This window comes from Exophiala oligosperma (assembly GCF_000835515.1).
Source record: "Exophiala oligosperma strain CBS 72588 unplaced genomic scaffold supercont1.2, whole genome shotgun sequence".
NCBI classification, from domain to species: Eukaryota; Fungi; Ascomycota; class Eurotiomycetes; order Chaetothyriales; family Herpotrichiellaceae; genus Exophiala; species Exophiala oligosperma.
The window spans coordinates 494455-520094 of NW_015622819.1; the positions used below are offsets into that span (position 1 = coordinate 494455).

General features: G+C 51.7%; 8 protein-coding genes across 11 annotated transcripts; 2 read left to right on the plus strand and 6 right to left on the minus strand.

The window, feature by feature from the left end:
* Nucleotides 1–6: 6 nt before the first annotated feature.
* On the minus strand, nt 7–4287 carry PV06_01658 (uncharacterized protein; the record flags this gene model as incomplete). Its single annotated transcript, XM_016402278.1, has 1 exon — nt 7–4287. One exon carries the CDS (start codon nt 4285–4287, stop codon nt 7–9), a length of 4281 nt encoding a protein of 1426 aa, XP_016266175.1.
* Nucleotides 4288–5001: 714 nt separating this feature from the next.
* PV06_01659 (uncharacterized protein) lies at nt 5002–6285 on the minus strand (the record flags this gene model as incomplete). Its single annotated transcript, XM_016402279.1, has 1 exon — nt 5002–6285. One exon carries the CDS (start codon nt 6283–6285, stop codon nt 5002–5004), a length of 1284 nt encoding a protein of 427 aa, XP_016266176.1.
* An 868-nt stretch (nt 6286–7153) lies between these two features.
* Nucleotides 7154–8185, minus strand: PV06_01660 (uncharacterized protein). Its single transcript, XM_016402280.1, has 3 exons — nt 7830–8185; nt 7490–7762; nt 7154–7422 (listed from the first exon to the last, which is right to left on the minus strand). Exons 1-3 carry the CDS (start codon nt 7990–7992, stop codon nt 7289–7291), a joined length of 570 nt encoding a protein of 189 aa, XP_016266177.1. The 5' UTR covers nt 7993–8185; the 3' UTR covers nt 7154–7288.
* A 1303-nt stretch (nt 8186–9488) lies between these two features.
* Nucleotides 9489–12399, minus strand: PV06_01661. 4 transcript variants are annotated; one of them, XM_016402282.1, is made up of 3 exons: nt 12300–12399; nt 10036–12251; nt 9489–9962 (listed from the first exon to the last, which is right to left on the minus strand). In XM_016402282.1, exons 2-3 carry the CDS (start codon nt 12091–12093, stop codon nt 9876–9878), a joined length of 2145 nt encoding a protein of 714 aa, XP_016266179.1. In that variant the 5' UTR covers nt 12094–12251; nt 12300–12399; the 3' UTR covers nt 9489–9875. The 4 variants fall into 4 exon arrangements, with proteins under 4 accessions (XP_016266179.1, XP_016266181.1, XP_016266180.1 ...); XM_016402284.1 differs by having other exon boundaries at nt 9489–9748; nt 9833–9962; nt 10036–12399; XM_016402283.1 differs by having other exon boundaries at nt 9489–9748; nt 9813–9962; nt 10036–12399.
* A 150-nt stretch (nt 12400–12549) lies between these two features.
* Nucleotides 12550–16304, plus strand: PV06_01662 (uncharacterized protein). Its single transcript, XM_016402285.1, has one exon. The coding sequence runs from the start codon at nt 12607–12609 to the stop codon at nt 16060–16062; it is 3456 nt and encodes a 1151-aa protein (XP_016266182.1). The 5' UTR covers nt 12550–12606; the 3' UTR covers nt 16063–16304.
* A 33-nt stretch (nt 16305–16337) lies between these two features.
* Nucleotides 16338–18452, minus strand: PV06_01663 (uncharacterized protein). The gene is made up of 2 exons (XM_016402286.1): nt 18150–18452; nt 16338–18090 (listed from the first exon to the last, which is right to left on the minus strand). The coding sequence occupies exons 1-2, from the start codon at nt 18163–18165 to the stop codon at nt 17000–17002; spliced, it is 1107 nt and encodes a 368-aa protein (XP_016266183.1). The 5' UTR covers nt 18166–18452; the 3' UTR covers nt 16338–16999.
* A 1921-nt stretch (nt 18453–20373) lies between these two features.
* On the plus strand, nt 20374–22244 carry PV06_01664 (uncharacterized protein; the record flags this gene model as incomplete). Its single annotated transcript, XM_016402287.1, has 4 exons — nt 20374–20893; nt 20952–21029; nt 21089–21193; nt 21256–22244. The coding sequence occupies 4 exons, from the start codon at nt 20374–20376 to the stop codon at nt 22242–22244; spliced, it is 1692 nt and encodes a 563-aa protein (XP_016266184.1).
* Nucleotides 22245–22433: 189 nt separating this feature from the next.
* PV06_01665 (uncharacterized protein) lies at nt 22434–25561 on the minus strand. Its single transcript, XM_016402288.1, has 2 exons — nt 25257–25561; nt 22434–24963 (listed from the first exon to the last, which is right to left on the minus strand). The coding sequence occupies exons 1-2, from the start codon at nt 25449–25451 to the stop codon at nt 22840–22842; spliced, it is 2319 nt and encodes a 772-aa protein (XP_016266185.1). The 5' UTR covers nt 25452–25561; the 3' UTR covers nt 22434–22839.
* Between the last annotated feature and the right edge of the window lie 79 nt (nt 25562–25640).

Genomic DNA, 25640 nt, shown 5'->3' on the forward strand with positions numbered 1-25640 from the left:
GTCTGCTCAAAAACCCTCGTCCCATTTCATCATCATGACTGTAAGGTCAAAAGTGACAATGTCGATGAATCGTCGGATCGGTGGAACGAAATCCAGGTGTTGTGGACCCGAGAACGCAAAGGTTCGATCGATTTCGGTTTGTTTGTGTTTTGCTTTGATACCTCTTGCTTGTTCTCGTTCTCGATCTCGATCTCGATCTCCTCCTTGTTGTTCTTCTTCTTCATCCAGAGTCATCGAGGTTGCTGATCTTGAACTCTCAACGACCTGAGATGGTTCGGACGGTGCGGACGTTACGGACAAGAAGAGAGTCGAAACCGACTTTCCTGTCGTTTCGTCCCCGCCGGCAAAATGAGACGGTGTCAGAAACTCTTCCGACGACTCGGAGACAGGAACGAATTCCTCGTCGAATGGCGTCCATGGGGATCCTCCCTTGATAGTCTCACGCTCATTTTCACTCACACGTCCAGGGACAGACAAGGTCACTGACTCGAATGATGTCAATGTTTCTCTTCCTCCAAAAACTTTGTCGATCGTGGATAAAGGCATCGTAAACACGGGTGACATCGAGGGGGACGCAGGGTGGTGTCGACCACCACACGTCACCATGGAGGCTGTCAAAGTCCGGACAGAAGCAAGGATCCACGTCAGGCTCCCCATGAAGACAGCAGGGAGAGCCACCACAAACGGTGCAATGTACGCGAACAGGATAAAGGCGACGCCCATCGAGATGTAAACCAGGAAGGAGGCGAGTAGGAAATATGTCGGTCCTCTATCCCGGATGGACTCTGACCGATGACCGTCCGCAGTCGACAGAGGGGTGGTAGAATGAGACGCCGATTTGTTGTTTTGCGGCGATGACAAGTCTCTCGCAGTACCCGAAAGAGTAGCGCGCGGATGAAGTGGCGAAGGCAATAGACTTTCGTGATCATCACTCTGGGAAGACGAGACGGCTTCGGCTTCTGCGTCCAAGATGTTGTGATTGCTGCAGTACTGTATCGGAGACTCGGAGATGAATCGATATACATGGACATCGTCGAGTACTGTCGGTGGTCGTCCATCCACCACCATGCCGAGTTCCGAATCTGTAGAGCTATCGACGAATCCTTCCCTTGAACGATTCCCACTCATGGCTCCTCCAGTGAGATGAGAGCGGTCTTGGTCACCGGCTGTCACTTCCCGCGTGGACCGTCCTACGCTAGATGGCGTACTCTCATCGTCCAAATGTAATTCGAAAGCTTCTGATTGAAAATAAAGATCTGAAAGTCCGAGAGAGGCTACTCCAGGTTCGAACAACACTTCTAGTGCTTGGGATGGAGCATTCTCAAACCTGTCGATGAAGTAGTCCAAGTTCGTCTTCACTCTTGAGAAGAGAGGATGGTAGACTTTGTCCTCCCACGGCCACCCCCCAACCTGAGTGATCTGAGGGTTGCGTCCTGGATTAGGATTGAGCTTTTTATTCCGGTACGCCCTCAACTCGTCCGGGGACATTTTGTCCAAGCCAGAGTGGGAAGATGCACTAGCCAGAGATGGGGTCGGTGGCAGCTCATCGGTGCGGGTGTCATTAGTTCGATATTGGACAACTTCTTCAGTGTCATGAGGAGCGTCTGTCGAGTCAGAGTATAGAATGTTTAATGATTTGCTGCTATGTGTGTCCCTTCTTAGAGGTGCATTATCCACGATTGTTCCAGGTATTAAGGTTTCCTCGTCCACAGCGTCAGCGCCATTCACAGATTGGATTGGCATGAAGTCGTTTCTGGGCGTATCGATAAGTGGTGACGGCGACGGCGATTGATGGACAGCTCCATCCCATGAATAAGGTCGGCGATGTCTGAGTTCCGTTGGTGAGGCATTTCCTCGTCGGAGTGGAAGAGTCTGATACTGGGCGGCTACAAGTATATCATTTTTGGTTGCTCCGGGTTCACAAGCAACTACATGCTGCTGCTCACCATGAGTCCCATCATCAGCAATATTATCGAATGTAGTTTCCTGAGTCGCTACTAACTCGACCAGCGCTTTTGAATTCTTTTGGGAAGAGGAACTTGCCTCCACATCACCATTGCCCAACTCTCCGGCTTTGCGAGAGAGTCTGAGTGGTTGGATTTCAATGGAGCTGACCGGTGATGCTTGCGGTGAGCTACTGAATCGCTTTTTCAGGCCGGGACTTTGAGGCAACTCAACAGCACTGCTGGTGGCTTGATGGGTCACTCCAAGGGCGGTGTCGGTCAGGGCCCTCATTAATACCCCTAGGTCAGTGCCCATAGGTGAAGAGACGACAGAGCTAGACGGGCTAATGATACTGGGATGAATTTGGGAATGGCTTGTTCCTTCTGTCTGTGGCAGTAGAGGTTGCTGGGAGTCTATGACATCTTCAGTAGGACTTAGGCTGCCTTGTGCACTAGAAGAAGCGGCTACAATGGCATCAATGAAGCCACCCTCGACAGCTGAAGGTGCTACAGCCACGTTGACACGACTTGAGTCAGAAAGATGTTCAGGCTGTGGTGAGTCTGAATTGGACTCGTCCTCTTCGGCGGCAGCCAACAGGGTAGGTGAGCGCACTTCTGACTGACCGTGGTACTGCCGACTTAGCTGCACGGTAGGATTTAGAGGTGATAACGGCATATAGGTACGAGTGCCTCTCGCAGTTTGGGTCTTCGAAATAGGTATCGGTATTCGAGTAGGAGGCCTGCTCAGAGATGCTCCGATGATGTCGGTTGTACTCAAAGGTTGCTGAAGTTTCTCTACAGGAACCGTTCTATCATCTCCGAGAAAACTTGTCCATGTACGCGCCGCTCGTTCGCGCTTGTAGGAGTGACATTGCTGACGGCAGGGATCACAGTCATGTACCGATCGTGTTCGAGCTGTCTGAGTAAGAGGAGGTAGCGGCAGAGCTGATCTGGATTGCTGGTGTTTGAGAACTGGAAAACTCATCTGACTGATCATGCTCTGACGATTCGACGAGAACGCTCCTGATGTTGTCGAAATAACATCACCCAGGCTGTGAAAATGCGCAGGGGATGGTAGGAATGAAGGTGGTCGCCTCCTCGCTCGAGTCCCGTTGAGAAGTGTAAGCAGATGTCGAGAATGGAATTGTGCCAACTTTGGAAACAATCGAGATTGTTGATCTCGTTCCTTTTTGATCCAGGTCATGATCTTGTCTGCCTCAGCTTCGACACGGCCAAGTCTGCTCAAGGGAACCTTTGGTGGGCTCTCCACCTGATTGAATGTCTGCAGCTCCCTCTCAGACTTCTCGAGCTGGCCTCTCAATCTCCATATTTCGTGTGAAGAACTTTTCAGCTCAACATCGAGCTTACTATTCTCCTGTTTCATCTTCCGGATTGCCTCCGACATTCGTAGGACTGACTCCTTGGAGCGGTCTCTTTCAGTTCTCGCCTCCTCGGCAGCTTCCTCAGCGAGATTCAGGTCTTGTTCCTGAACCAAAGAGCTTTGTAGATGCTTATGACGAACGGCCGTCAACTCGGACAGTTCGTTACCCAATCGCTCCTTCTCTATCCGAAGGTTTACATTCTCTTCCGCCACCTGATCTCGTTCATGTTTCACCTCCAAAAACTGCCGAAGCAACTTTCTCAAGTCTGCACTTGCCCTCGTCGTATTTGTCTCATCTGAAAGTCGCTGCTCCAATTGTGTCGGCATGGCTCGTCCTGCAGATTCCGCCTCCTGGTCAATCTCTACAAACTCCTGAGTCCGAGTTTCTTGTGGCGGAGTTGAGTCGGCTTGTTGAATATGTTCATCCAGAGGCGAATCGTTGCCGCTCCTTGTGGGCAGCCATTCTCCTTCGACAGTATCCACCTCATGCCCTTCTTCATCATTTGTATAATGTTGGCGATCTGTAGAGGTAAGATTTGCGGATCTTTCTGGTGATTTATTTTTGCTCGTCAGGGAGACACTCTCAGAAACATCATCGGCTGGGTCGTGTGTTTCGGAGCATCCTGCTTCATCTGGAGTCTCGGGATTCGTAGAAGTTGGAAGATCAGCTGACAGGGATCGCATGCCTGCGATAGCATCAATGCTGGGGATCAGTACAGGACTTCCTTGCTCGTTAGGCGATATTCGATCCGATCCTAAATCGCTTCCAGCAATGGTTGACACAGGAGAGGTCACATTCTGCCCCCGCCTCCCAGCTGCTACGGGACGGCGGATTCTCCGTGGTGAAACAATTGGCGACGCTCCGAGACTGGACAGTGAGCTGCATTCATCCTCGCTCCTTTTGTCGTCAGCCCTCGAGTCCTGGCCAGTAGAACCGGTAGTTCCCCGAGGTAACGGATCCATGTCAGGAGGCTCGATTTAAATCTCGGGGCAGAGTGCAGGGGAGAAGTTCTGTGGTTGATGTGGCTCACGCAGCGAACATGGCGAAGGGCGAGATTGGACGCATGTGTGGTTCGAAACTGGTGGTGAATGGCGTTGACAGACATTGGAATCGAGTTCGCAGTATGTCGCATAGAGCCGTAACCCATCCATGCTTGACAAAGAACCTTCAGCGATGAGATGAAGTCGAATGCGGCCCATAACGACAAGTCAATGGCATCCGGTTCCGGCAGAATGAATACTGAGGCTGGAACAAAGGGGAGTGAGTGTGATTATACACGGACCACATTCAGCATTCCAATGTCTATTGTTCGTATCCCTTTGCGCTCTGTCAAAATCAGCAGTGGCCAATCTGCCATACACCTTTTATCAGGTCATAATTCTGGAGGTGCGAACAAAAAGTCTTCACCGAGGACTCACTTTGAGCTTCTGACTAGATTCTACTTCACACCTCCATCCAGTACCAAATATCGCAGGTAGAAGGAGCAATGTAATTCCACAATCGAGTAATGGCCAACGTAAGCTGAAAGCCTTCCTAAACACCCTTCGCTATGCTGATCATCGCTGTTATTCGAGACAAAACCAATATTCACGGCATCATTCAGTCCTGCCTATCGAGAAGCAGCTCGGACATCCCAATATTTACGATATTTCCTGTGCACCTTCGTGATATTTTGGTCAGCGACCACCTTTACAATCGACTTGAACGATCTTCTGTTTGCCGTTGCCGTTCACCACCAACGCCGTGAGTTTCCCTCCGACCACACAGCCAGAGTCGAGCCCTTTCGTATATTTTCGCAGCTTCAAGCCCGTCTTAGAATCATGTCCGTAGATGACTGTCATTTGCTTCTCGGCAGGTTTCTTTCTCCCGAGACTCTTGAGGCGGCTCCAGCCTTGTCGTGTAGGCAACAACTGTTGATGTTTATTCCATAATTTGTACCAAGCTTTTGCATGGCCTCCCTTCTGTTCATGTTTCTCTGACGGTACGTGTGTTCGCAGATCCATTGTTCGCATGTTCATGACTGAAAGCGGGTCCTGCTGTTCTAGAGGAACATCCAAGACAAGGCCTCCATGAACGGCAACAGTCTCACCGTGGAAAGCCTTCATGGTTCCGATCCGAAGAATGACCGGACACGATGCAAGCCACTCGATCTGGGCCTCATCCAATGACAAGGCAAGCTCCTTCAGCGAAGTATCCCTACTCACAGCAGCCTGTGCGGCGAGATCGGAGGGGAAGTGGGAATTCTTCTTAGAGGTCAAAGACGTGGACTGTAAATCCTCGACCAGCAACAACAGTCGATCATCATGATTTCCGCGAACACAGGAGGCATTGTAACCACGCAAAAGGTCGATGACTCCGCGTGAATCAGGGCCCTTGGAAACCATGTCTCCCAACGCAATCAGATGGTCGGTGACCGGATTGAAGTGCGTCTTGTTCAGCAAAGCTTCCAAATCATCTCGGCAGCCATGGATATCTCCCACGAAAATCAATCTTGTCTTATTTCCAGCTTCAGGAGAACGCCCACGAGGCAATCGTGGGAGGAGAAGGGGATCAAGTGTCTGCACCTGGGTCATGCCAGGAAAATGAGGCCGTAAATTCAGCCCAAATAATCCCCCCGAGGCTGAAGTCCCGCTCTTGCCCACGGAAGCCAGGAGTATTCTTTCCTCGTCGACGAATGGCCAAACTTTGATACACAACACGACTGTGATCACGATAGCCACGAATGCCACAGCCAAGAGTCTGCGAAACCTGGGAGCCTTCACGAGGGTGGTGGTATTGTCCCACAAGTCTTCCAGACAATCCACAAAATCTTCCCCTGGGGTGGCACGGTCGGGAGACATCTCATATCGATGAGGTGACTCATCTCGCCACTTATTGGTGCATTGCTCAATTAGAGGTCGGCGGTATCGATGACCAGGTTCCCTGCCCCTGCTGTACAAGGGCTGCTCCAGACTCGACATGTTGTGTTTTGACTAGACTGCGCAGGTCTTCAGTCTCTTCGGAAAGGCAAAGGCACCGGATTTCCGCATCGATGGTCGTGAGTCTCTGAGGAGAGATTTGAGGAGGGTAAGGTAGGATGTCGGCGGTCTGAACGACCACCGTCGATCCAGTCAGCCGGCGTTCAACAACACAATGAGGCGCGCGACTTCGAGGGAAGACTCTCCGTTAAAGGAGGCAGGTTGCAGAAATGATGAATCCAACATGCCTGACGGCCACATTCAATGCTTCTCTGGAGAACAAACAGTCATACAATCATGATAACACACGCAGAATGAAGAATGAATCCAAAAACAGCATGACCAAACGCCAAAGCACGATGAAGTCGCCGTCCACATGTTCTCGTTTAACGAGTTCCGCTGCGGCTTAAGCCTCGCAAGCCAAGCAGCCAAGGCGCGGCGCTGACGTTCTGATGGAGGAATAGGAGATGGTGGCCCCGATCGGCCTTTATTGGTGGGCCGAAATGAGCCTCAAGTTGTCCCGCTGTTCCTGCCTTCGTTTGAACCGTTTCTTTTTTTGTTGCTTTTTAACAATGCTACTTGACGACGCAGATGCAGATTTTGTCGAGTCTTTCACTGCACGTCAATACAATTCTCTCATGTGTCTGTATGACGAGTACCTGACTAGACCTATTGAAGGATGTCCACCTGAGAGAGTCCCAGTTTTGAGCCATCAATTAACTAGGTATACTTCGAGACTTTATGATCGAGTTCTGAGTATATGTTCCGTTTCATCGTCCCTTATCCTCATCTTTCAAACAGGTAATCACGTTGTAAAATTATTCAAAAAATAGATTTGATTTATTAGTGAGTCTTAAAATTTCAAGATTGACTGGCATGCAACATTGTGGCAAAGCCGTTTGAAGACCGGCTCAAGAAATGAAAACGCAATTGGCAAAGGCCGTAACGAAGAAGCAAAAATCATTGATGCGAGCTGGGTATCATGTTCGTGGCTGTCATTGATGGTTTACAATGCAAGGCCAGCCATCACCAACCCCAAGAACCCAAGACCGATGGTGCCGACTCGAAGATCGTTGGCGCCGTTACCCGAAGTCGAGCTCGCCGATGCCGAGGATGCTGTGTTTGACGCTGAGCTACCACCTGGGAGGTAACAAGTATCAGTGAAAAAATTCCACACGAAGTGCCGTTGTTCGTCCGAAGAACTTACTGGATCCTGAGCCCGTAGCGCTGGCAGAACTTCCTCCAAAGGTGGCCGAGGCGCCACTGCTACCCGAGCTGGAGGCCGTTGGTGCAGCGGTAGACGAGAGGAAGTATGAATTGACACATGAGGCCTGGCACTGGGCGTAGGCATCTGTCTCGGAAGCGGTCCCGTTTCCTTGTGGGCATTTGGCTTCGCATTCGGTTGTCGCGTTGGCCTGGTTTTGGCTAGGGCAAGGTACGTTGACACATTTCGCCTGGCAGCAGACGTCGGCAGAGCCACCTGTAGCATGCAGTTCATCAGCACGTCGGCTCAATAGCTCATGCGCGTGTGTATTGTTCTTTCTTACATTTTTGCAGGCATCTCACTTGAGCGCTCAGAGATGCTGTTGAAGATGCGGCGCTGGTGAGGCTCGTCCCGGTGGTGGTGGTCACATTGGTAGCATTGGTGGCATTTTGCGCGGCGACCATGGCAACGAGGCCGAAAGAGGCAAGAACGCTGAAGAAACGCATTTTGGTCCGGAACAAGTCTTTTGATGAGGCTTGGAGATTGATTTTGTAGGAAGTGTGGTAGCTGGTTCTTTGACGAAAAGAGCAGATCAAAGCAGAAATAACGAACGTGATAGTCACAAAAGACTGAAAAAGAACAGGATGGCGAAGGGTGCCAGCACAATATTAGGATGTGAGACTGAAGGACTTTTCTGTCGCCAACAAGAGAGAGACTCACTGAGCAAACGGGCGCGCGTTTGCGAGATATAAATATAGCGATGCAGTACAGAGTAGCAATGCAAGTATGGAGTACTCCGTACAAGGTGGTCACTCCTTATTTACAGTAGGTAATCAATCTCCCCCAGGATTCTCGCACCACCAAGGGTCAGGCTGGTTGTTCTGCGGGTGTGACTTGTATGGACACAGCGGCCTGTGATGGGGACTGTTTACTCGGTAGCCCTGGACTCTATCCGTACTCTTACCGAATTGTTTTTGGCGTGTCACAGCCCATTGCTTTTAGTCTGGGAATGAGGTGAAGTCGCTTGTAGGGGGCTACTCCCTACTCCATCATTTTGTATCCCCTTGTCCGGATGTTACGAGTGGCTCCCTCTTAGTATATCCTAAAAACGTACGGAGTACAAGAAATGATTGTCCCATGGCCCGATCCGAAAGCTGAAGTTTGATTCGCCCGTGTACGGAGTAGACCAATCTCAGTAAGACAAGGATGTGCCGGGGGGAAGAGAGGGAAGAAACTGGAAATGAAATCGCTTGACAGGCTGGAAGACCGATCAATAATGCCCAACGCCAACAACTGCGTGTCTCAGCAAAAAGTGTGCTGTAATACCGGAGCACGGAGTACAGAGGCAGTCGAATTTTATATTCTCACTCGATGAAACGGAACCAAGCACACCATCTGCCTAGTTGGCACCACGTCTCCCCCAAACCAAGAAAAGAGAAAAACAAAGGTGACACTGGCAGCTTTCAACCAGGTCGATCTCTCTCTGTCTCTCTCTCTTTTTTTTCTGCTTAGGCTCGCGTGGAATGTTGTCATGGTGGAAACTTTTTTTTTATTCCTCCATCCAAAGTCGAACTACAGTACGGAGTATTGTACTTGTTAGCGACTACTCCGTATACAGATATAACTAGGCCTAACAACTATTGTAACAATGCACCACCTAGCCTTATCCATACAGAGTAATTCTACCGCCCCAGAGTTGTCGGAAATCATCTCACTGTTCCTGGTACCCGTTCGAGTACCTAACCAGGTTCTATACGGGGTAACACCGTATTATTACTCCATACGAAGGTACATGATTTATTCATTTTGCGGGATCCGTTCACGCGTCGCGCCGTCGTACTATTGTTCGACTCCTTTCGGTAGCATTAATGGTTGGCGAGAATCGTGTGAAAAAAGAGGAATGAGGACCGCCACATCACCACTACCTAACCCGGCGCCGCCATACGTATAATACTACAGTATGTAAGTTATGCCCGAGGGGAAATTCTTTTTTTTGCTATCCGTATTTTCATCAAACATGAATCAAACCACGAACGAAATGTCCATAGCCGCCGACTTCTCGTAGGTGCTGACGGGCCCTTGACCCTTCCAGCGCTCGCCTCTGGCAGCTAGAGATGACTATAACTGTAAAATACAAACACGGGCCCAGCCTATTACTGAGGCCCTAGAACCGCTGACAATTTTGCCCTCGTCCCCTGCATGGTCCCCGTTGAGACTTTTCATATGATATCCAAAGGTGGAAAGATAGTACAATTACGTCCGCTTTTCCTCGATAGATACGTCAACCAGGTAAAACACAAAATAGGCAATAAAAGTGTCGTCAGACCCCAGAAAGTAGGTACCTACCGTGCTCCGTACCTAGGTTGATCCTTGAAGTTGGACCATCTGCTTAGTTGCCATATGCCTTATTTATCTCCATCTTGTACTTCTCCACCAGACCTTTGCGGTTCAACTTGTGCGCCGATGTGACAAGCCCCTGGTCCGTCGGTTCCGCGCGTTAGCAGTTACAAGTCCCTGTATCGATTCGAGAAAGAAGAGTGAGTACTCACGTTCTGCGGTGTCCATTCCTCAACAGCCAGTACAACACCATCGATGATCTCGAATGATGCGAGTCCACCCTGACGTCCTCCATTCTGCATCTCCTTGAGGACCAGAGCATTGACTTTGTCATTATGGCACAAATCTTCCAAGTCGTGGCCTTGAATACCCTTATCACCCGCACTCTGTCTCATAGCTGCTTCGTTAGGTAATACGATTGCGATTGGCTTTTGCTTGTCCGGTGCGGCGTACACGCAGACATTTCCGACCATCGGGCATGACCGATAAATGGCTTCCAGCTTTTCCAGAGCAATATACTCGCCGTTCAGTGTCTTGACCAAGTTCTTCTTTCGATCGATGATCCTCAGCTGGCCGGCATCATCGAATTCGCCAATGTCACCCGTCTTGAACCAGCCATCCTCGGTGAAGGACTCCTCGGTCTCTTCGTCGAGTTCAAGGTAACCATTCGCAACCGAGTCTCCGCGGATCCAGATCTCACCCTGTGGTGGTTCATTCGTCGAGAAATATCCCGCGTCAGGGAAGTCGACGAGCTTCAGCTCGGCGCATCCAACAATTTCGCCGAGTGCCGTGTTCGTCCACGCCATTGGATCCATCAAAACGCCCATGGCGGTTGTTTCGGTGAGCCCGTAGCCAGATATCATTGGTGCAATGGCCATGGAAATGAAATGTTGTGTCTCTTTAGCAATTGGTCCACCACCGTTCATGCAGATGCGTAGGCGGCCTCCAGTAGCTTCTTGGATCTTCCGGAAGACGACAGTATCGACAACGCTGGTTCCGATCCTAGTTAGCGGAAGATAATCAGCGTTGTGCATCAGAAAGCTCTTGGTATACATCGCGCCCCAGAACAAAGAGCGCACCATCGGGCTCATCTTGCTGACTTTCGCGACAATGCCCTTCTTGACCGCTTCCCAGACTGCTGGCACACCGACCAAGATGGTCGGTTTGAATTCCACGATATCTCCGCAACAGTTTTTCATTGAGGTGTCCGAGATTGTCTTTGGGTGACCATAGCCCATCGTGCCACCCCAGTAGAGACACGCATTCTCGAAGACGAATTCGAGGATGTGTGCGAGGGCCAGATAGGTCAGTAGTCCGTCGCCCGGCCCAATATATGGACCAACAATGACATCAACGCCGGCAATGGCAGCGATCACGTTCTTGTGAGTGAGGAGTACACCCTTTGGAGTTCCAGTCGACCCGGAGGTGTACATGATACAACAGAGGTCATCAGGCTTAGGTGGCGTCGGCTCAACCGGCTTTTCCTCGCCCATCTTGATAAAATCGGAGAAGCTGTAAACAGAAAGGTTTGGATGTACTTCTTTGAGTTTCTCGACATCCTTCATGACTTGGTCTGGGTCGGCTTTGAAAGTTGGTGCGTCGTCGTCATTATAGATGACGTGCTGGATATGTTTGCTCTCTTGTAGCGGCTTGATGAGCCTGGTAAGGAGGTGCGGATCGAGAAAAATTGCCTTCGCTTTGGTCTGCTGCAAGGAATGCTTCAAGCCTTCTTCACCCAACGTATCGTACGCAGTAACGATGGGCAAGTTCTGGCTGGCCGCACCATGCGCAATGGCGAGCCAGTACGGGTGGGTGGCGGCATAGATGTGTACGCGCTCAGACGCGCTCAGTCCGATCGCTCTGAACGCGGAACCAATCTTGAGGGCCTGCTCCTCAAACTCCACGAAGGATATAAAGCTGTACCCGGACAGCTCATAGTACTGCCACGTCTTGTCGATGTCCTGCTCTCTACCTTCGACCATTTTCCTCACCTTCTTGGTCTCCTCGTGCACCTTGATAAGCTTGCGCTTGCCTAGCGCCTTCGCCTGGCCAAACTTTCTGCTTGACCGCCCGAGAAGCTGGAAGAGCGTGGTGACGCCTGGTTCAGGAATTGACTTGAGGTCATCTCTAGTGCGGACATTTCTTCGCGGTACAGTCTCCCCATCGACCTTTTGGCCATACAGTATTTCCGCCGTGAATGGCGGCTTCCTGTACGTCTTGGGCTGAGGCACCATCCGCTTCAGATCCTTACGATTCGTGATGTCGCCCATGATGGAGATGTGGACATCGTTAGTCTGTGCTCGCGATATTGGGAAATAAAATGTCGCAGAAGCCGTCGGTCAACAGAATTCAGAGAGCACTCACTGATCGTGCGGGGGATGTCACATCCAACCAGAGGCACATGTTGGTAGAGAATCAGATTGACTAGCTACCTCGGTATAAGTGAAGGAGGGACTGGCCGCGATATACACCTTACCAGGTAGGTACGTGAGGCCGCGTGCTCAAACCACTGTAGCAGTTGGGAAGAAGTGTCTCCCATCCTCAGCACTAGCATCACATTGGGGAATCATAGCGATGTGTTACACTTTGCAAAGACGGCCTTCTGAGTAAACGATGATTTACCTGAGTTGTAACAATTCCAATCACGTGATTAGGCGTGTTCGAAATGTGCCTTGACGCGGGTTTTTTGCCAGTCTCATTTACGCGTCTCCTGAACCCACTCCACTCCGAACTCCGTATCAAAGTCATCGGTTCGATCAAATTTGTTTCTGTTGCATCACAAAATGAGCTCATCTAGTAGTGATGACAATGTACTGGTCCCGAGCTCACAGACAGATGATGATGATAACCCTCGAGCGCGAAAACGTCAACGGAGAAGCCGACCGTCAAGCCATCACGATGACGAGGAGGACGAATATGATTTACCCTCATATGACGACGAAGTGGACGAAGCGAACGTCGAGGGAGAGGAGGAGAACGACGACAACAATCGAAAATCCAAATACGAAGATCGAACTCATTACCCGGAAGCAGAACGACAACCTGACACATTTGTAACCCAATTGACCCAACAATGGTCCAGTCCCTCGAGGATCAGAGGTGCGCGGTGGATGAAACCTCGAGACAGCCCAAGTCCTTCACCGGCGAGACTTCCTTCTGCTCGATCCACGATCGTCGCCACCGGTGTTGGCGCCAGCACGAATAATCTTGCGGCAGCTGATGATTTTGAAGTCGAAGACGAAGACGAGGATGACATCGCCTTATTGGCTGCCTTTGAAGCTGTCGAGACTGCTGCTGCTCAACATGATGTTGTCCCTGCCGCCGCCAATGGCAATGCTGCAAGCAATTCTTCCTCTAATACTACTGCTGGCCGAGGTCCGATTCAACGTAGCACTTCTTTTCGTCAGACCACTCTCCATGGTATGCATACCACTCAACAGGATCCTGCTCCTCCTTCTCGAACCCAGCAATCCCAGCAGGCCAAAACAACACGTAATAACTGGCCACTGGTCGTCAGTCGCAACGAAACCCCAACACATCACAGCATTGACCGCGAAGCCATGGCGACGTGGGTGTATCCCACGAACCTGGGAAGGATCAGAGATTACCAGTACAACATCGTGCACAAAGGCCTCTTTCACAATTTACTTGTTGCCCTCCCGACCGGTTTGGGTAAAACTTTCATCGCCGCCACGGTCATGCTGAATTGGTTCAGGTGGACCAGAGATGCACAGATAATCTTTGTCGCACCCACCAAACCTCTAGTGTCCCAACAAATCGATGCCTGTTTCAACATTGCGGGCATCCCTCGTTCAGAGACCACCATGCTGACAGGGGAAGTGTCCCCGGGCATACGAGCGGAGGAATGGCAGGAGAAGCGGGTGTTTTTCATGACACCTCAAACTTTGATCAACGACCTGAAAAACGGCATGGCGGACCCGAAGAAGATTGTTCTGGTCGTAGTCGACGAAGCACACAAGGCCACGGGCAACTATGCCTACGTCGAAGTGGTCAAGTTCTTGCGGAGGTTCAACATGAGTTTCCGAGTACTGGCCCTGACCGCCACACCGGGGGCCACGGTGGAGGCGGTCCAAGAAGTGATCGATGGTCTTGGAATCGCCAGAACCGAGATCAGGACAGAAGAGTCTCTCGACATTCGAGACTTTGTGCACGCCAGAAATGTCGAGACCCAGGTTTTCGAAAACTCCGACGAGATGAGCATGTGCCTGGAACTGTTTTCGTCCGCCATCCAACCTCTGATGAACAAACTCAACAGCCAGAATGCCTACTGGGGTAAAGATCCCGAAAAGATCACGCTGTACGGTCTGAAAATGGCACAGGATAAATGGAGGGTCTCCGAGGCCGGAAGGAGAGCGTCCCAGGGCATCAAGGGCATGGTCTCGGCCATCTTCGCCGTGGTCATGAGCTTGGCGCATAGCTTGGAACTCCTCAAGTACCACGGGATCGGCCCCTTTTACCACAAGATGAAACTCTTCGCCAGCGGTGAGACGGGAAAGGGAAAATACGCAAAGCAAATCACCGACGACGAGAATTTCAAGAAGCTGATGTCCCGCCTGCAAATCTGGATCAACGACCCCAACTTCATCGGCCACCCGAAGCTTTCGTACCTGAAGGAGGTGGTGTTGAACCACTTTCTGGATGCCGGGGAGGGTAGGGGCGGAGGAAACACGTCTCAACCGGCAAACACCCGCATCATGATCTTCGCGCACTACCGCGACAGCGCCGAAGAAATCACTCGCGTCCTGAACAGGCACGGCCCGATGATCCGAGCCCACGTCTTCGTCGGGCAATCTGGCACCAAGGGGTCCGAAGGCATGGACCAGAAGACCCAGCTCGACATCATCAAAAAGTTCAAGGCTGGCACCTACAACACCATCGTCGCCACCTCCATCGGCGAGGAAGGCTTGGACATCGGCGAGGTCGACCTGATCGTCTGCTACGATTGCTCCAAGTCACCCATCAGGATGTTGCAGCGCATGGGCCGGACGGGAAGGAAAAGGGCGGGCAACATCGTACTCCTGTTGATGCGCGGCAAGGAAGAGCACGACTTTTTCGCGGCCAAGGACAATTACCAAAAGATGCAGGAAAAGATCGAGAGCGGCAGAGAGTTCCAGTACCACGAAGATCTGTCTCCCAGAATCATCCCCAGAGAGATTGTACCCTCTGTGGATAAGCGCGTCGTGGAGATTCCGATCGAGAACACACAACCCGGTTCATTGGAGCCGAAGAAGAGACGTAGAGCGAAGAACCCCAAAAAACCAGCAAAGAAGTTTCACATGCCAGACGGAGTCGAGACTGGATTCACGTTCCTCGGCAAAGGAAAGAAGGCGAAGCAGCACGTGCAAAAGGAGGAGGCCAAAACAAAGACGATTCGCTCTAGAACGGACAGGGCCGTGGCGTCGTTGCCGTCTCTCGAGACGGTACTGTTGACTACGACGGAAGAAGAGCAGCTGGACGACCGGTACGTCAAGTTGACTGGCACCGCCGAGGACCAGTACATCCAACACGTGAGGTTCGATGCGTTTCCCCGACAGCAGCAACGACTGGGCAGGACAATGGTTGTCAAGCATTCCAGGGCCACCGAGACGCTCGTGAAGGCTTTCAAGGCCATGCACGATCCACTTCGAGACTGGGAACCGCCGTGGGAGGATGAGAGGCTGGATGGAGACACAGACAAGAGGTCCGCCGCTGCCGGTGCCACCACTCGTCGGCGGAAGGATACGATTCGCCGGGCGGTCGAGCGCTCAACACGCTCTTCTTCGCCCTTGCGGCCCTCCTTGGCGACGAACGGACCACTCGGTCAGTACGATTATGACGGCGGCGGCGGTGGTGGTGACGGAGAAGATGATGATTATGATCAAGACAGCTTCATCGACGACGGCAGTTTGGCTCAGTCCGGCCCAGGCGCCGAATCAAGCGATCGAGACCTTTCTCCGCCGGAACCGTCACCCGTGGCTCTGACCAAGCCCTTTTGGATCTCGCAAGAATCTGTGGGCTTCGACGACGCCGGCGGGGAGGAAGAGTTGCCCGAACTCGCATCTCTGTTTGGGAACGGGAAGAGCGGGGGCCAGGCGACGACCTCTGCCACTTCTGCTGCTGTCGTGGCGGCATCACAAAAGGCGGGCCGCAAGTGGAAACAACCACCAGTATCTAACAACAGCAAACTGAGCAGGGCCCGACGTGTGATTGATAGCGATGACGAGGACGAATCAACATAGAGTCATTGTTCACTCCTCTCTGTGTGCTTTTGATCTTGGATCTGGAGAAGGCGCTCTGAAAATCGAAAAATGGCTTTCCCTTTGGCTAGAACATGGAAAACCCCTGTCAATAGTCAGAACAATCAGAACCATTCAGACCAGTCTCAATATATTCCCGTCGAGGCTCTATCGATCTACGTGTGGTTGTTTATATTAGCATCTCCAAGGGTAGGGTCAGAGGCAGAAGCAGATAGTATAAAGAAGTAAAGAAGGCAGTTTTCCAGAACATCATCATCGTTCGTCGTCATGATCATCTATCCATATCCAACCAACATGGCAATTAAAAATGTCTGGTGGCTTCTTTTTCTCAGCTAGGCCAAACTCATCTCGGATCAGCTCAATACTGACATCTGCATATCTATGCTATACAAGGACAAAAACGAGGACAAAAACAAAAACGAAAAATGTATCCCGAGATTGAGACCTTTTTGTCGTAAGGTACTAGATCCAGAACAAAGAAATCCATCGCAATGCGAACACTCATATCATCGTATTTGAGTCCATTGATCTTCTTGGGGTCGACGTCGAAGACCAACATCGGTACTTTTGTTGAGAAACAGAATTAACTGTCACATCGCATGGCTGAGAAGGTAGTCCAGATCAAGGTTGTGTAAAGTATGAAAATATAGCCATGCTGAAGTTTTGAGATATGTCTCGGAGCTGGAATCAAGCTCTGGCTCTGTTGCACCAGTCGTCGACTTTCAGTCAATACGGCAGCTGTGATACGGGACCCCCGCGTGAGACGGACGGCCTTGACCATGTACTGGCCGTGACTCGCTAAATGATGATTGTGCATGCCATGACCCTGATTGATGGCGCTTACATCTTTGTCGGTCCTGGGGCGAAGTGTATGACCACATAACAATTCGCAAAAGAGTTCGTGGCACCCGAGACATTCTTAGCCCTTGGAAATTCCTGGTATTCGGTTTGTCGGCAGGGGAAATGTTCTTTTGAGCCATGTGTCAAGGATTGCGAACCCTCTACGAAGCTCGTTCCACCGTCGTCTTGCCCAATCTTCGACTCTGCGTTCCTTATACCCCTTCCATCGAGCCCATAGGATGAAGGCTAGCACTAGTCCTGCATCCAAGATCAATTGTCTCACCAAAACCCAGGTCAACCATTTGGCCCAGGCAGAGACTCTGTAGAAGATTCTCCGTCGTCTGGAGGTTAGAGACGGAGAAAAGGACTGGGACGAAAGTAAATGGTTTGCTGATAACTGTTCGCGCAATGCGGCCACCTCGGTTGACAAATGCCTCAGATGTTCCTCGATACTTTTTCTCCATTCAGACGCAGGAACAGGTGACTGTTCTGATCTGACGGGCCCAACAAGCGCACCTGTCTCGGGATCAATCTCTTCGCCTTCCACAACCCCATCACTATCACCCTGTGACACCGGCGACAAGACTCGCAGGTGATTCGGATCGGACTGTAATCGCCCGAGGGCTTGGCTTGGTCGACCAGATCTACTACCCTGACTTGGGGGTTCACTGCCAAAGCTTTGGGTCTGTTTGAGGCCAGCCCTTTCCAGTCGTCGCGTGGGCGAGTCGGCGTCCTCGTCCTCCGAACTCCCGGTTTGGCTCTTTATCTGGTTCCATACGAACTCAAGTTCGGCCACAAGCTCACGTGCCTCCTGCGTTCCGCTTGCATATTCCTTCATCGTCTCAATTAATGTGCTGATGTAGCGTCTCTTGGCTTCTGTCCGGGACATCCCTGCACAGCTGTGCCATGCATCCCATTTCTCGATCTCGGCCTCAGCTTCTCGGATGCGTAGATCGCGCGAAGCATAGCGATGGACGTTATTCGACCTCGAATTGTTGGGGTCTGGCGATACGGTGGGTAAGGTGGGACGAGGAAGAATCGACTCGACGTCCCCCTCCATGGACTGTTTGTAGAGTCCATAGAGTTGAAGGCGCGCCGAGGGTGGAGGCCTCGACGATCCTGTTCGTGGCAGCCGGCGGACGGTCGCTAGAGCATGCACAAACACGCGATCTGGTGGGCCTAAGTGTGAGATAGAGAAGAGGAAAGGTCAGCGGAGGGCAGCAGCATACCGACAGAGTCAGACATGACTTCAGTAACACCGTGGACTAGATTGCTTGAGTAAGTGAGGTATAGGCGGAAATATCCCCCTCGAGGGTGGGATGCGTATCAAGGAGACGGTGTCATAGATGGGCCTGTGCCGGGGAGATTATGCGGAGAAGATCGTGTGAGGTGAATATCTGATTGCGTGGATAGAGATGAAGAAGAGGACAGGGAGGAGGTTGTTAAAGAGACATGGGTGGCGTCGAAGTGTAGGGGGTTGTAAAGAGTGTCCCTCTGATTACTACCGGAAGGCATTTGACAAGTTGATGGGAGGTTCTGAAGACCAGAGACTGAAGACTGCGGCTTCCCACATCCTCGGCTATATTTTGTATTCCAGCGAAGCATATGAACAGCATGCGAAAGTACCATCAGTCACCACCACGACCAACACGATTCCACTGCTTCTATTCTGTATCTAATATCTGTACCATCATTTATCATATCTTTTCACTTCACTCTTGCTGTTCTTATTGTTCTTGGGATCCAACCGTGGCCACGACCCTCCTGTCGTCTCTGATTGACCTCTTATCTCACTGCTCTCCTTCGCAACTCCTCCAGGCTTTTCGGGAGAATGATAATCGGCCTGGCGGTTTCTGTTCTGGCCTGCAGGTAATTCACCGCCCTGCGAATACTTGCGCAGGTCACTGTACTGGAGAACCTCGAGCGCTCTATCATGCGAGGCGTGAAGATGCACCTTGGGTACGGCAGACTGCGCGAGTTGCCCTTTTTGCGCCGCATCAAATGCTTCTTTCCATCGACTCGCACATAAACACCATTTCATTCCATCCTTGACGCCCGCCTTTTCCAGATTGTTCCCCTTTGAATTTGTAAAATCAAGAAACTCTTTGTTCACGGTGGCGCCCACCGAATGATTCCCAGAATCGTCGGAACCGCTTCTACAGTAACCGTCCCTGTAGTGTCCAACAGGGTAATCTTGTGTGAGTTGGGCTAAAGGTCCTCCAGCCACTTGACGAAGTTAGTCGTGGTGAAGAGGAATAGTCACAGCTGATTGCCTACCATTCTTATTCTTCATCATCTCCTTGCTTGACTTTTGATCTGGTAAACCCATGTTGAACGAAGAAGCTGCTCGTTCGCGCAAGGTCTCCTTAATAGTCGCTACTACTAATCCTGCGATGGTGTGGAGGAATCTGAGCAGTTGATATTGGAAACAGAAACCGAGAAGTTGCAGCCCAGGAACAATCTCGTCCTGATTAGCCAAAAGGGCAATTCCAGGCCCGGCGGAATCGTAGTCAGAGTCATGGTCATGTTCATGTATGAATCATGACGGTTACAAGGGAGTGTTGCAAGTTACATCATGTATCTGAAAACATTGCTGGTGCCGAAGCCGACTTGGTGGCTCATGCCATCAGAATGACACTGACCATGAGACTTGACTGTGTAAGATCATCAGTATTGCAAGGATAGGACTGTGAGGTTTAGAAGGGCGTCAGAAGTCAACTATCGATCATCTATCTCTGTCCATACTCGTGAGGGCTGCGGAAGTACAAGTTATTCCGTTCCGTGAAGGCAGATATGATTGACGTACGGAGTAGATTCTCCCTTCCAAAGTCTCATACTTTCCTTCATCTCTAACAACTCACATGGGGCTCGAGAATGCGTCTATCCGTCACTGAAAGGCACTTCATCGAGACGAAAAAGCTCTAGAACAACTTTGATAATGTGTGAAGCTGACTCGGCGCAATTTACCTACATGTGCTGGCTACAAGCGGATCACGACGCCGCGGAATTCACCCGTTCCAACAGCCATCCGCCTTCAGGTCTCACTCCATCTTGCAGCAGGACACGCAGAACACAAGAGATCTGCCAATATTGATTACCTATAGTAGATGCGTATTCGGTAATGCATCGGTCAAGAGCCCCAATTCGGGGAAACGGCTATTGCTGACGGGGAAGGAAACGACCCTCCGGCATCGAGAAGAGTTGACCCTCACAGATCGGCCTTCGTCCCAGCGAGTCATCGACCAAGCACGACCATTTACCCACACGCACATCTGCGTCCGAGGCTAGCATTCTTTGCTTTCTGTCCCGTCATTCAGACTTCTTGCATGTTTTACATCTATGTACATATATGGCGGCTGCCACATCCTTGTGTCCTTGAGAGCCTGAAGGAGAAATAGCTAGTGTTCAATCACCTGCGGGCTTTCGTTTTCTTTGATCTTCTTTGCCCTGGCCATGCTCAATGAGCATGACACGACTCAGGATGAAGGATCTTTGGACCAGCAAGTGGTAGTCCCAACCCCCTACCAAGAGGAGCTCCAAAATGTTCCCATTCACGACCATCCATATACAGTAGCAGACCCCAGTTCAGGGCAGGAAGAGATTGAATACCTCTACCTGACCTTCGAATCGGACATACCTCTGACCCCAGCATTTGCTCCAGGAGTCGAAGTCGATCGTCCGCCACTTCCAGATCTACGCCACTACGACAACCCATTTTCGTGGTCCAGGACCAGGAAGAACTGGATGACATGGCTCTCATGCTCCGCCAATATCGCAGCTGCGTATTCAGCAGGGTCGTATGCTTCACCCGCTTTCCAACTGACGGAGAAATGGGGTGTGTCAGAAGTAGCATATAACGTTGGCATCACCGTCTTCACCTGCGGTTTTGGGTTTGCCCCGATGGTCCTGGCTCCTTTTTCAGAGATCAATGGCAGGAGGCCAGTTTTCATTGCGACCGGTGCACTCTTTGTCAGTAAGTGTAACTTTTTCGACACCCGATAGCAAACCAGTCTCTGACCGAGGTACTGTAGTATGTCAACTGTGTTGTGCTGTGACCGAATCCTACGGTGGCATGCTTGCTGCTCGTTTCTTCCTCGGTGTTGGAGGCTGTGAGTGATCATTCTTTTGTGCACTCGTATGTGCCCTGCTGATACATCTTTGTTTTTAGCAACCTTTTCCACCATGGTCGGAGGTATCCTCGCGGACGTATGGATCACAGCCGAGAGGAATACTCCTATGGTTCTTTTCACCGGCGCAACTCTACTCGGTACAGGTAAGTCTAGACTCTGAGTACTACAGAGCCCTTGGTGTGATGGAGGGCTGACCATTGCACAGGCCTTGGCCCACTGGTGAGTGGTTTTGTGGCACAGCATCTATCCTGGCGATGGGTGTTCTGGATCCAAGTCATCACCAGTGGCACTTTGGTGTCTCTTGTCACGATTTTCTTCCGAGAGACTCGTGGAACCATCATCCTAAGTCGCAAGGCCAAGATCCTCAACAAGTGGTACGAAGAGTTGGAACAGGCCGGCGCTCTCGGTATGGAATCTCAAGTTTTTGACCGCGACAAGAGAGAAGACACACAAAAAGCGCGCCGCATCAGGTGGAAAGTCAAGGCCGACGAAGAAAGATCCTCGATAGGCCGCATGATCGCCGTGTCCCTGTACCGACCGATCCACATGCTCTTCACCGAACCCGTGGTCTTCTTTTTTAGTTTGTGGGTTGGGTTTTCCTGGGCCATTCTGTATCTGCAGTTTGGCTCGATCCCCTTGGTGTACGAGGTCAACCACGGATTCTCGTTGGAACAGACCGGCGCCATCTTCACCTCCATCTGCGTCGGTGCCATCCTCTCCACGCTCCTCTCCATCTGCCAGGAAAACTACGCCGTCAAACATTACCCGGTCAAGATCAACGGGTCCCCCGAGGGTCGATTGGCCTTCGCCTGTGTCGAGTCGGCCCTGATGCCCATTGGGATTTTCTGGTTTGGGTTTACCTGCTACCCGTCCATCCACTGGGTGGTCCCCACGATAGGCGTCTCCATCGCCACCATGGGCATCTTCAGCATCTTCCTTGCCACCTTCAACTACACGGCCGATGTCTACCACATCTACGCCAGCTCGGCCCTGGCCGCGTCGGGACTGTGTCGGAATTTGCTGGGCGGGTCGTTCCCGCTCGTGACCAAACAGATGTACCGCAACCTGGGCTTCCAGGCCGCCAGCGGGTTACTCGGCGGCATCGGTGCCCTGTTGACCCTCGTGCCGTGGGTCCTCTACTTCAACGGTCCCAAGATCAGGGCGAGGAGTAAGATTGCCAGTGCTTTTACATGACCAGTCGTTAATAGCTCTAGGCATGGGAGGCAAGAAACCATAGACTTAAACATGGCAATAATACTATCGTTGTTAGTACTCGTTATGGTAGTACCTTTTTAGATCATTGTTCCAAATGTAGTTGAAGGACATGGGAAAGAAAACCAAACGAGTCAATGCCGAGAGCACAAGTCATGAATAATTCAAGATTGGTATTTTCTGCCAGACCCAAGGGTATCTGAATACCTGACCTAATATCTCTGGAGGAGACATGCAAAAAAGGCAGAGCCACGGTGCACTGTCGGTCCGTCTAGTCGTGGCCCGGGTAATAACTCTCGTCCCAATACAAGCCCATTGTGAACCTCGCCTTGGAGTTTTCCCTGGAAAGACGCGCCATTCCTTTTGTTCGTTTTCCATTTTCTCCCCTTCAGCTCCGGTGAAATACACATACATTGTCATCCAATCCCATCCCCAAAGTTGAATGATCACCAATCCGATTGTTGTCGCCATGGGAAAATAGACCGGGCTCTCATCGCCTCTGAACTACTCCGATAGAACGAGGTCCGTCGTTCGCTGCCTGACGCGCGTGGAGAATCCTGGTTCATTGATTCGGGCTTCACTTGCTCTGCTCCGGCAGATAAGCGCCACCGGCAATGACAAGATTCATATTGGTGAACTTGACATGATACACGGGGCTCTGCTTGGTCAGGAAAGCGCTGATTTGGTCGCTGGTGACGACGGCGTCTTTGCCTCGTTTCTTGTGCACGCTCGGTCCTACTCCTGGGGCTCCACCGGCGGTGCCGGCCGTGAGGTTGATGTTCGATGCGGGTGCACCTGCGCCGCCCGTACCACCGCCGGCAGCGCCTCCTCCGGCACCGCCGTCGGCCTTGCCCCCTGGGCCGACGCCGGCAGCACCGTCTGTCTTCGCCGCGGTCGCCGCAGCCTCTTTCGCAGGGCCGGTCACGTCCCACGTGCGCACCGTGCAATCCGCACCGCCGGACACCAGCACCGTCGACTCGGCACTCCAGCTCAGGCTCCAGATGCCACCCTTGCCGTGTCCTCGCATCTTCTTGAGCAATCTTCCCGGACCCAGATCCCAGAGTAAGATCACACCCGTGTCGTCCGCGCTGGCCAAGATCTTGCCGTTGCGTGAGCACGACAGTGCCGTGATCATCGACGTGTGACCCGTGAACATTCGTACGGGGTTGCCGTTGTTCAGCGCCCACATGCGTACCGTCTTGTCACTCGACGCGGTAAAGACGTAGCTGCTGTTGGGGTGCCAAGCTACCACGTCGACGTCGTCGTCATGCCCCGCGAGGAAGCGGACATTGCGAATGTGGTCGGTCATCCAGATCCGTGCCGTCTTGTCGTGGCCTGCGCTCGCGAAATAGTGTCCGAACGGACCCCAAGTCACGCTCCAAACCGGTCCCACGTGTCCCTTGTAGACGACGACACAGGCAAAGGCGTCTATACTCCAAAGACGGATGCTGCCGTCTGCGCTGGACGAAAGCAGCCACTTCGCATCGGTAGAGCCAGAGTCTGGGGTCGGCTTCCAGCTGGACGGTGAAAAAGACACGGCGTACACGGGTCCGGAATGGCCGACGAGGCGCTGAGAATTCTGCGGTTGGCCGTTGACGGGCTGTCCCAGGGGGCTGCCATCCAAGGTCCAGACACGGATGTAGCTGTCATGGAAACCCGCCGCAACAAGGTTGTTGTCGCCGCTGAAGTCGAGACAGCATATACCATCGTGCGTGTTGTGGAAAGTGTACATGACGACGCTGACGCCAGGGCCGATGCCGCCCGTGCGGGACTCGATCTTGACTCGGTCTCGATTTTCGCGGATCTTTTGAACTTCAAGGGCGACGTCACGGGCCGTGGAAGGCGGGAAGGGGATCTCGGCGCGTGTCGGTCCTTCATCTTCGTCTTCTTGTTTGATGTTGATCTGCTCATGGACCTGAACGAGCGACGGTTGATCAGCACGAGGGGGTACCGCAAGATCGAGGTCCATCAAATCGCCTCGAACGTCTTCCTCAACTTCCTTATCCAATGGTAGTTTGCCCAGTTTCAACGTCGCGAGGTTATTACCGACAGTCGGGTCTGTGGATGATATGGCATTGCCCGGACGGTGACCTGGAATACCCTCATCCTCAGCAGGCATGTCTTGACCATCGATTCCGCGTTGAATGATGGATGCGAAGCTGTAGCGGTCATCGGCAGCACGTTCGACTTGGCGGAGGTCCAAATGTTTCTCGACAATTTCAATGAAAAGTCTGAATCCAGCTTGGGGGAGACTTTCGAGGAACTGCATGAAGTAGATGAAGGTGGAGTTGCTAAGGGAGAGGCGGTATTTGTTGTCGCGGTAGAGTTTGGCTGTTTTGTCTTCGCCATGCTCGGGGAGGGTGATTTTCTCGATGCTACGGAGGTCGTACTCGTGTTCCTTCCTGAAATCTTCGGAGAACTTTTGGAACAACATTTTCGCGTCTTTGGTGTAGAATTGTTTCACCAGGCTGAGATACGAGTAGACGAACATCGGCCAGAGAAGACGCTTGACCTCGGGCTTGTAGATATCGAGAGCGTCGTCCGTCCAAGCTCGTAGGCGCGCAAACATCTCGTAGTAACGGGGTGGGCCTTTTGGAGCTGGACTGATATCGCCATCCTTGGGAATCTCTTGATTTGATGATTCGGCTCGCAGTGTGGCTTCAGTTCTGTGGTAACCTTTCTTCGCTAAGTAATCGATAACCTGTTGAGGGTCAGTCATGTCGGCTCCTTCCATTTTCTCCATGATGGGTGCAATCAGATAGTCACATTGACATCGCAGGTGTAATTTGGTTTTTATTGATCATGTTGGGATAAATCGGAGTGAGCGGAAAACGCGCCGCGCCGAGCGCATGTTCAACTTCACTACAAAGCAGCCGCTTAAATTCAATGAACAAAACGCGAAAGAAGGTTCCAGAGAGCTAGGGGCTCATCCTACCCTCGGGTTCTGAACCATAACAACAAAACAGGCAACAAACCGCAAGGGACAATGCTTACAATCTGGTTGAGATTCTGTTGGCTCATACCACCACCTCCACCACCTGACGGTGCGGCTACAGGGGCAGATGTACCAGAGACTGGAGCGTTTGCAACTCCATTTACCAGAGGTGCAGAAGTCGGAGTCGCCAACGGCCCATTTGGTCCTGTACTCGCGCTTCTCGGCCCTGGGCTGGGCGCGGTCTGCCCGGACATTGTCGCCGCGCTTTCATGCACTGGCTGAGGAATTTTTCGGTGCTACTGTACCATTGGGAAGATTCAAACGTTATGGATGCGACAAAGAAGATGTGATGAAGACATTGATGATGTCTCAAAGAAGTGAACAAGTTCAGACACGGAACATCTTCAACTGCCAAGTCTGATATGTTCTAGATCACGCTAACC